This window comes from Podarcis muralis, chromosome 7 (assembly GCF_964188315.1).
Source record: "Podarcis muralis chromosome 7, rPodMur119.hap1.1, whole genome shotgun sequence".
Lineage (NCBI taxonomy): Eukaryota > Metazoa > Chordata > Lepidosauria > Squamata > Lacertidae > Podarcis > Podarcis muralis.
Genome location: NC_135661.1, coordinates 35207678 through 35218067, shown reverse-complemented (window position 1 = coordinate 35218067; position 10390 = coordinate 35207678). Strand labels below are relative to the sequence as shown.

The following is a 10390-nucleotide window of genomic DNA, read 5'->3' as shown; positions in this document are numbered from 1 at the left end:
TACATGCTTACGGAAAGTTAGACATGTCCAGACTAGCCCCTGGGGTCGCATGGACCTGATTCTGATGAAAATCATTATATCATAACAGCGTAAAATTCAAACAAGAATAAACACTTTGTAAAGCTAATAATTTGGTATTAATACATCAAATGTTACATTCTGCCCCCCACCAAGACTTCAGAAGTTTATTATTTCACAATATTGATGTGGTGTTTGATTGTAATAAAACTTCTATGAGGTTTGTGAAAGATAAAATCAAAACAGTAAAATTATCAACAAAAGACTATTAAAAACAGCTATTTAAAAACATTCAAAAATCAACAGTAAGCATGAAAAGATTAAATGCATGTTAGCATTCTACATTTCTGGATAGACTTGCATAACCAAAAATGTTTTAAGCAGGTGCCAAAGAGTACAGTGAAGGCTTCTGTCTGATGTCAACAGGCAGGGAGTTCCAAAGAGTAGGTGCTGATATACTAAATGATTGATAGGGTCTCACCCATCAGCAATTGTCTTGCAGCATTCTACATTAAGTACCATTTCCAGATCAAGTACAAGTACAAGGGAAGCCCCACATAGAGTACATTGCAGTAATCAAACATTGAAGTTGCCAATATCTGAACTACTGTGGTCAAGCTGAGTAATTAAACCAGGGGGATCCCTTAGACTCATACTGACTGCCCTAATCAATGGGGGGGGGGGGAGAGGTTTGTGGAGGGCAGCTGTGGTTTGGATTTCTGCAGCTTGAAAGTTTCTGCAACTTAGGAAAGCCAGACTGCAGATTTTTTGGAATCAAGCTGGTGGCAACATGAACCCAAATACATAACATTGCTGTATAGACTTAAAACTAAATAAAAACAGAACCTATCATGATCTAGAAAAACAAAAATTGAGATTTATGCAATGTTCAAAGGTCTTACATCTTCACATGATCTGTAATTTAGATATTAAAAAGATTTTTAGTACTGTAATACTAAGCATCAAGTCCTCCTTTAGTTGCTTCAGTATCAAAGCATCTAATAACTGCCAATTTAGGTGATTGTTTTCTTGTATGAAGGGGTTGCATGCATGGCAAACAAACCAGAAAGTTTTCCCTTAACATTTATAGCTTACCAATTACACCAAACTGGGAAACTGCTTAGTAATGGCTTCAGAACAAGACAAGACATTAAACCAACTTCAAACCACAGTGGCTTGTTCTGAACCCCTTAGCCAGTGTTTCATGTTTCAGAAGCCACAGGAAACTATGGTTAACGGGAGACTTTCTGGTTTGTTCTCTTACTTGTTATGTCAGTGGGTCAGCATTTAGAACCAAATACTTGTTCTAATAAGCCCAAGGTATTACTGAATACCATTAATGACAAAACTCATATGACTATATTTAGATAAAGTTCTCATCCAATTAAGTGATCCATCTCTAAGTTGCCCCAGACTGCTAAAGACTGTCATGGCTGTTCTGGATCTTGTCTGAAATTTTGCAGGAATACAACTACAGTACTGTATGAAATTCCACACCTGTCCTGTAGATGCAGAATTGCAGAAGCTGACCTACCCTATATATCTGAAGCAGTTTTTTAAAAAACTGAATTTTCAAAAGTTGGTAACATGAGATGCATTAAATGTGAAATTAATAGATTTCAGCACTCCTAACATTTATATACTTGCAATTTCAAATACAAAAGCCAGCAAACATATCATTATAAATAAAATGTTTATTTTGTACACATTTCCTACAAAAATTTACAGCACTTAAAAACACAGGTGGAGCAAGAAATGCAGAGAAGACTTCGAGAGCACAGGATTTAATTGCAGCATTCAAAGGAGAATTAAACATTGACACAAGTGTAGTTTTGGTTTCCTGTATGTACAAAATCTTCCTTGTGATGCAGCATTTCCTACACTGCCAGTTGCTTTGTGCTCTTAAAGTTTTATACTCTTCTTAAAATAGCTTGAAACAGGTCTTGTAAAAAGGCACAGGAAGGATTTAAAATTAAATTGCTTTGTGTCAGTATTTCAAAGTCATACTATGCGTAACAGCCACTTTTAAGTTTTAACACTTTTCTGTAATAAAGGTAGATTCAGATGGCTGATTTTGCTTCTTCACAAAGATATTTCAATTGTCATCCCCTACCCACCAAGTTCCACAGGCATTTAAGGATAGAGAATTTGACTCAGTGGCTACTATGCATTTGTCATGCCTGATTAGGATGATCCAACTGGGCAAAGGGAGGGAAATAGATGGTCCTGCATTAAGTGTCATGCTGCCTGCTCATATAATCAGATAGCGTGCTACAGCTTCGCATACTCCTCCTCCTCCGGGCATCTAACCCTCTCTTGCAATATCAATAATGCAGCTTATGCTCCACTGCATAGTGAATTAATGCATTATGCTAACATTTCTGCCAACCCTAGCTAATGTCAAACCACAGTTTGCAGCAGTGATTCGAAGCAGACTTGCAAACTGGCTTGGCACCAAATGTGGTTAGCAAAAACACTGGCACCAAGGAAGTAGTAACTTTCGCTAGCTCAGAAACTGAAAAGAAGTTTCAGCTGAGAGGGAAAAGCACACGGTCTGCAGGTTGCCTAATGATGCCTAAGGAATCAGGCAGCATTATGCCAGACTGGGCCCAAAGGAAAGTCTGAATCTACCTTGAGCTTTGTTACATTTGTGGCACTTTCTTTTTATCAAGTAATCTGAAGTTGAGCAATACTAGTTTCGTGGCAAAACTACCACAGTGTAAATTTCAGATACAATACATCATTACTGTATGCCCCAAACACACAGAGGTTTTAAAATATTAAAAGCCTAAACATAGAATTTGCTGAAAATAGGCTACTGCTAATGCAAGGAACTGAAGAACAGGAGCTTTTGTGACAAAATTCAAAGTAATACGCACCAAGAAGAGTTCTGCCAGAATAATTTTTATATATAAAATGCAGCGTTGGGTGGGGAGGGAGATAGCCATGATTAATGAACAAATCTAATGGTAAAACGCTGTGTGAATGGCAGGTTTAAGTATCTCTTCAAATACTGGTTTTCTATTTACAGTGATTTGCACATCATAAAACCCATTGAGTCCTTTTCTAAATAGAGGTTCCCACCTTGCTGATGATGATACCCCAGAGACATACTTAATACTGTCTGGCAGGGTTGGAGAACCTGTGTCCCTCCAGATGCTATTGGACTACAGCTCCCATTATCCCTTACCCATGACTGTGTTTGCTGGGGCTGATGGGAGTCGCAGTCCCCCAGCATTTGGAAGGCTACAGCTTACTGCTGCCAGAGAAGGAATTGAAAGCATAAAACAGACAAGAAAATGCAAGGAAATTATGAATAAATAAACCAGATGTTTTCACGCTTTTGCTGTCAACTCAACACCCCACAATCCTATTTGGCCTCACTCTCTCAAACAAAGTTCTTTTCTTACATTTCCACAGCAGCGAGTAAAGTTGAAGGGAGATGGTGGGTTACTGGACGTGAAGCCGGGGTTTCAATATTAGTTTTCCAGTCTGGGGAAGAAATAAATCACTTTCACATTACAGACACTCCTGCTATGTTGGGATTACAGTGGTGCCTCGCAAGACGAAATTAATTTGTTCCGCGAGTTTTGCCGTCTTGCGATTTTTTTCGTCTTGCGAAGCACGGTGTCGGGAAAATTTTGGAAAAGCTTCAAAAATCACCAAAGTCTTTAAAAACCTCAAAAAAGGCTACCACACCGCGTTCTATGAGTTGCTCCTCGAAGTCAAGTCGCAACTGTATTAACGGTGTTAAGAAAAAGGAAACAAACTTGCAAGACGTTTCCGTCTTGCGAAGCAAGCCCATAGGGAAAATCGTCTTACGAAGCAGCTCAAAAAACAAAAAACCCTTTCGTCTAGCGAGTTTTTTGTCTTGCGAGGCATTCGTCTTGCGAGGTACCACTGTACTTCTCCATCGTCTTGCTAAGCCTACGCCAACTTGCTGTCCAGATGTTATGAACTACAACTCCCATCAGCCCCAGTCAGCATGGCCATCTGGAGAGAGCCAAGTTAACAAAGGCTGATCTAGCTTAAAGAGTGGAAACTGAGAACAGAATTTGTTTGTAAGGATTATGAATCTAATTGGTCAGTTATTAGTAGAATAATTCTTTTCTTTTTTATATGCAAACTACAATCATAGGTTCCCAGTCCCCTGTGCAATGAATCTACAGAATTTATAGAATTAATTTTTTTTGCATGCTACAGACCAAAGATAGCACAATATTCACCCTGATTGATCTTTCATTTCTTAATAATTTAAGGATTTCATGTCAGATAAGGAGGGCACTCAGGTTTGTCTACTAGCAACATTATAAGGAATATTTATGCCACTTCTTATAGAAGGATATAGGGCAAAAAGATCCTTAATGTCTTAGTCCCATGCAGAATAGACCACCTCGAGCCCACTGATGGGAGGAAGAAACTAGAAGCACATAGAGTAAACTGGGAACTTAAAGACAATAGAGGCTGTAAGACAATGTGTATCGGAAGATTAGTAGGGTAGGAGACACATTCAGCCAGGGAAACCAAAGCCACTTACATCATCACAGGACATGTTGTATTCTGCCAGGACTGTTCGACATCGCGCTGCTATGCTGAACAGAAAACATCAAAGAAACATACCAGTCTCTAGAGTCAGGGCAAAGCAAAGCAAAGTGATTGCACTAGAGAGAAGGGGCACTGAAGGTCAGAGGGGAGGTCTCGGGCTGCATTCAGCCCTTGGGTGGTGATTCCCCACCCAAGTTGTATGCTCTGTATTTTTTTAATCAGTAAAGTAATAGGTAGCAAAGTTCTGTGGCTATCCTTGCACTCCAGCTATATCCTGGGAACAATTACCATAGAGTTGTTTTGCAGAGTGGCTGTAGGGTCACACATAATGTTGTGAAAAGCGCCACCCTGAGAGAAGATGACCTTATTCACATGTCACCACAAAGAGGGAGTACAGGAGCTTAGGTCCATATTCCCCTTTCAAGAAAACTGTTCAAACTCTCTCTGTTCTTTGACTCTGTTCTCAGAGAGAATAGAACAGTAGCTACAAGTTTATTCAATTGAAATTATTGCCAGTGTGATAATGGTTAAACATATGCCAGGTACTGAATAAAGGATACATTGAGGGTGCCACCACTCTCTTATGTATTCCAGCAAAAAACAAACCTATAAGAGTAATACAGCTAACTGTGAAGAATGGATGATTCCATAGAGATGTGAAGAAAGAAACCTAGGAGAAAACCAAACAACGCTTTATAAATACATGATTAGCTTGAAATTAATACAATTAAAACATTTAAATCTTCATTGGAGAGCACAATACTCAGCTAAAGAATCACCACTGCTAACCTCTAAGGCATCTGTCCACAAGTCTGCTTCAACCTACAGAAGTTGTTTTGATTTTAAAAGAAGCATATTGTACAGTCGAGAATGAGGGGCAAACAAATTACTAATTTTAACACTAATATAAGGGGGGAATAAATTATTAATTTAGAAATTAATATATAAAGTAACAGATTTGATTTCCCTCTCATTCACCACTGTGAAATCAGGATGCTGGACAAGGCAGATCTTTGGTCTGATCCAGCAGGGCTCTTCATAAGCTCTGACTGACATAAAGGTCCCAATTTCCTACCTTTGCAATTATGAAGGCTGGCAGTGTCCCAAATAATAGGCACATAGATATGATCTTAAGAACATTCTAGCTACTAGGTTAAGCTATAACCTAACAAGCCAAAAATCATGATGTAATCCCAGATCCCTGGTTGTGACACAAACATTGTTCTAGTCCACCCTGAAGGATAGAAATACTGCACTGACACTAAACACGATGTCTAGGTTCGGCTATAGGATACCATGCGGAACTTTCCAGCAGTCTATAAAACCTGTTAATATATGCATAGCATTATGCATGAATTTATGCCACAAATTCAAGTAGATTAAATAGGAAAGCAACACAGTAGCAAGACATTTGAGAATGCTACTACCCACCTTCTGCGTTTCAGGATCTATTAACCAGTTCCAGGCACCAGTTGCTGTACAGACTGATACGACTATAAGTATTACTAATGGAAAAGGAAAATGTTAGAAGCAATATATTTGCACAACATATAAGGGATAACTTCTAAAAAAGGTCTTAGTTATTCTTAAAGAACATGACAGTCATACTAAATTGGGTGATTTATGTTCCACTAAAATAAGTGGAACCTGCAGTTCATTGAACAGCACTTCCTGTACCTCATTCATCCTTCAAAAAAATCTGCACAGGAACAGCCATCAATAGGTAATTCTATGCAATTTCCAATAGGCACAAAAAGTCAGAAGAACTGCCTTTTATTAGGTTAGCTAGTAATTTAAATGTGTTGCAAATTTCCAAGTTCAATAAATACTTCTCCAACACATGGGTATTCAGAGCAGAAGTAACCTCTCTTCCATAGGCATCCATTAACTATAGCACTATTCAGGCATTCCTCACATGAAAAATAGAAGCACAGTAAAGGGGGCTGCAGTGTTGTGCATTTAGCCCCATCCCTAATGTGTTGGGGCACAGTTTCTGCCACTGAGTGCTGCTCCACAGACAGAAGCATGCCTCCATTCAAAGAGCAGACTCTCCGCTACAGAAGTTACACCCTGAAACAGTTTGCCCCTCTTCACGCAAGTAATGTCTGAAGAGGACTTCTGTTTTTCTAGAATTAGCATGACTGTATTCATTAACTAGCAGGCTTGTACGTGGAATTCCAATAAATAAAAAAATCAGTTCAGTTTTGAAAGGTTCAGTCTGCCATCTTGGTTCAAAATAGAATCCAATTGTATTCAAATATAGATGTTTGCTCCTTCATCTCAGGAATCATCATGCAAATTTTGGTGGCAATATCTTAAGAGGTGTTCAAACGCACAGTGAACACATAGTAGATGCATAGGCAGATAAATAGAGATCTTTCATGTGGGAAATGAGGATAAAACCCTGCTCAGCTGTAAAGGAATCACAAGGATCTTGAGGAAGTATCTCTAAGCCTAACCTACTTTATAGGATTGTTGGTATGCTTAAAAAAAAAAGTTGCTGTCCTCATCTTAGTTCCAAAAATAATTGCTTTCAGAAGTTCAGGACACCACTGTACTATAGTTCTCTTTGGCAGTAAGACAGTATTATTTATCATATATTTTCTTTTCTTTTGCAGAATTTTGCATCACAAATATATCATAAAAGCTACTGAAATGTTAATACTACACTATGTAGATACAATTTGATCGAAGCATTTATAGACAAATTTGTACTGCTCTTAGAGAGCTTGACTTACTTCTCCAGCGTCCAGTAGCTGGTTGTAAACAAGCTATATATTCAGTAAGCCTTCTTTCAAAAGCCTTGAGATCTGAAAGAAAGAAAGGCAACCATCTAATTAGACTTATGCTGAAATACTATACTTACTGGAAGTAAGCATCATTGAACAAAATGGGGCTTACTTTTGAGTAGACAAGTATTGGATTGTGGTGTTAGACTGTTTTAAATTTACTTTACACTAGTGAAAAATATGAAGTAGGGCAGACTTTATTCCAGATTAGTTAATCAACAACACATTCACTAGGTTTGACCACCAGCATACAGCTCTCCACAGTTTACCCAAAGGGAATGCAGCACACAATTGAAAAAAGGTTTGACTACCCCCATCATGCACATTTTGCAGACATTAAGAGGCGGCTTTCAAAACACTCAGCATAGTTACCTCTATAAAAACAATAAACTGTACCAATAATAGGTCTAAAATAAGGTCATATTGCACCATCTGTGAAATATCCCCTAAACCCTGCCTTCAGTAATTTTGTTCTTTTTGGCAAAAGTTCAGTTACTAGTGGCTTCAAAAAAACTCTACAGATTTGCTTGTGTTCCTTTTAACAACCACGATTTGCAGAAAACAACTGAGGAGCAACTTGAAGGCATGGAGATAAGAAAAAAAATACTGTCTTATACTGATGTCTAAAAAGGAAAGTGTTTTGTAGCACTTATTTATGTTATCTATGTATCATTTTCCATGAAACCTCCGGAAGTCATTTAACATTGGAATTATATTTAAAAACAATTTAAATTCCACTACGGATACAGATTGGGATTTAAAAACAACAACAAAACCCTCAATTCAAGAGGCTTGTTGGAAAGGGAAGATCATGAATTGGTGCCAAACAGATATTATTTATTTTATTTATTTCACAAAATTTATACCTTATTTATTTTTTAAAAAATCAAATCAGTTTAGAATAAAACAATAAATAAAATTATCAGTAGAAACAGTTAAAAACAACTATGCAAAATATTCCAAAATAAAATAAGCAAATAAACTAAAAACAGATTAAAACATACATCAGCATTCTACATGCCTGGATAGGGAAAGGTGCCTGCCTTATATCCATAGGCAGGGAGTTCCAAAGTGTAGGTGCTGCTACACTAAAAAGATCTTATAAATGAAAGAACGGGTATTATGTGGCACCTGCAACGGTGCCAGTACCACAGACTGGTCAAGTGGGCATATATGGGGGTGAGGCGCTCTCACAGGTAAACTGGCTTTGATGGGTACAGCACTAACAAAATGTTATTATGGTGTAAGCTTCCGCAGACCTGAATCCACTTCACAAAAGCTTATGCCACAGCAACAACATCTGTTAATCCTTACCCAATGCCAACAAGACTGTCACGGTACGACTCGTCTCTCAAGGACCAGTCTGCTGTTTCAAGGCACAACCACATGGGCCAGTTGGATAGTTGTCAGCCCTGCAGCGGGAGGACAATTTAATCGGGAAGACTAAGTTTGGCAAGTCCAGCCGCTTTCTTTCTCCTCCGCGGCGGCTCACTGCCTCAGAAACTCGTTTGGGGACACTGAGAGGAAGAAGAGGAGGATACAGGACAGGCAAAATGTCCTTTCCCTGGAGGGAGGCTGGTGCCTTTATGACGCCCCCCGCCCCGCCTCAGGGGAACCCCGAATTACCTTCCGCTTGTTCCAGGGAGTTCATTGTGAGGGGCAGGGAAGAAGGAGAACTCGCAGACTAACACCATTCACAGACGCAAAGTCTATGGTTTCCTTCCTCTTCTTCCTCCTCCTCCTCCCTTCCATGTAGCGCCGTAAGCTCTCGAACTTACTTCAAATCAACGAAAGCGTCGCTTCTTTCTATTGGGCAGCTTCCCCCTCAAGCGCCCGCCGTCCAACAAACCTCGTCTTCATTGGACAGGCTACGTATGGGCAAGAGGCTGAAGAAGGGAGGTGAAGGGAAAGGGCAAAGAAGAATACGCATGCGTAACGGTCAGTAGCCTTTGTGCCGTCGACCACCCAGCGTCTGGTCCCTAGAATTTGTTAAAAGGTGTTGCAAAAGATCCTTATGCTCCTGCTGTGTCTTTGCAGAGGTTTCACTGACAGTTAATTGGCCGATGAACGTTATATATTTGCACTTCCAGGGTGGTTCACAAAATAGTGCAAACAAATTCTAAAAGATCACATTAAACTTCTATAAGGTATTATTACCACTATCAGCACCACTACTATGCTTATTAGCCAGGTCTACTACTGTAAGAGACAGCCGGAACAATGCTTGGATTTCTTGGTGCTGCACATTATTTGCTGCCGTTGTTTATCCCACAGTGTTAAAGAAAAACCCAGGCACTATTTAAAAATTAAGAATTTAAGACAGTCCTTGCCAGTCTTCACTAAAAGCACTAAATGCCTTCACTATAAAATAAGGGATCTCTGATTTGACCTTTGTGAGGTTTGCTGTGTCATGCTGAATTGTTTGATAGCTTAATTGTTATTTATCTTAATTTAATTTTTTAAAAAAGAAACTAATGCTAAAGTAAGTTCTAACTCAGGCTAAACCAACACTGAGTTACTTCTAACTCAGAAATAAACCTCACTGGAACTTATAGCCCCAGGATGAAGCAAAAACAGGATTGGAGCCATGCAACCATGTCCTCTAGTTGCTTATAATTTTGGACCAGTGTTTGAAACTCCCATTGTTCTAGGGGCATTTTGCGACAGGGAATTTCATTAGCGGGAGCAGCTTCTGAGTTCTGGGCGCAGTACTGCGCCTAAGATTTCAGATTAAAACTGCAGAGTGGAAGGAAAGGGGGACCTTTTTCTGCCTCCCCACTTCCAGCTACTCTGAAGACTGGAGAAGATACCCTCTTAAGAATATTAGGGGGCTGAGCAGGGGAAGGACTAGAGACCATGTGAAAAATGAACATAATATTTTAGCTGCAGTTCATTCATTTTCAGCTTTCCATTCTTGTTATGAAAAAAGCACTCCTAGACATTCCGTTGTTGCGCCCACAACCTAAGTTTAAGGTGCCATTTAGCTCCTAGTTTTCATATGTAAGTTTCTTAACACTGTTTTGGACTAGGACTGGGAA

The 10390-nt window shown here is 39.2% G+C and overlaps 1 protein-coding gene across 2 annotated transcripts; it reads right to left on the bottom strand.

Moving 5' to 3' along the window:
* Window positions 1–1694: 1694 nt before the first annotated feature.
* CNEP1R1 (CTD nuclear envelope phosphatase 1 regulatory subunit 1) lies at window positions 1695–9145 on the bottom strand. Of its 2 annotated transcripts, XM_077931530.1 has the most exons (6): window positions 8979–9140; window positions 7302–7373; window positions 5995–6068; window positions 5124–5233; window positions 4556–4610; window positions 1695–3510 (listed from the first exon to the last, which is right to left on the bottom strand). In XM_077931530.1, the coding sequence occupies exons 1-6, from the start codon at window positions 9001–9003 to the stop codon at window positions 3469–3471; spliced, it is 378 nt and encodes a 125-aa protein (XP_077787656.1). In that variant the 5' UTR covers window positions 9004–9140; the 3' UTR covers window positions 1695–3468. The 2 variants fall into 2 exon arrangements, with proteins under 2 accessions (XP_077787656.1, XP_077787657.1); XM_077931531.1 differs by lacking the exon at window positions 4556–4610 and having other exon boundaries at window positions 5170–5233; window positions 8979–9145.
* Between the last annotated feature and the right edge of the window lie 1245 nt (window positions 9146–10390).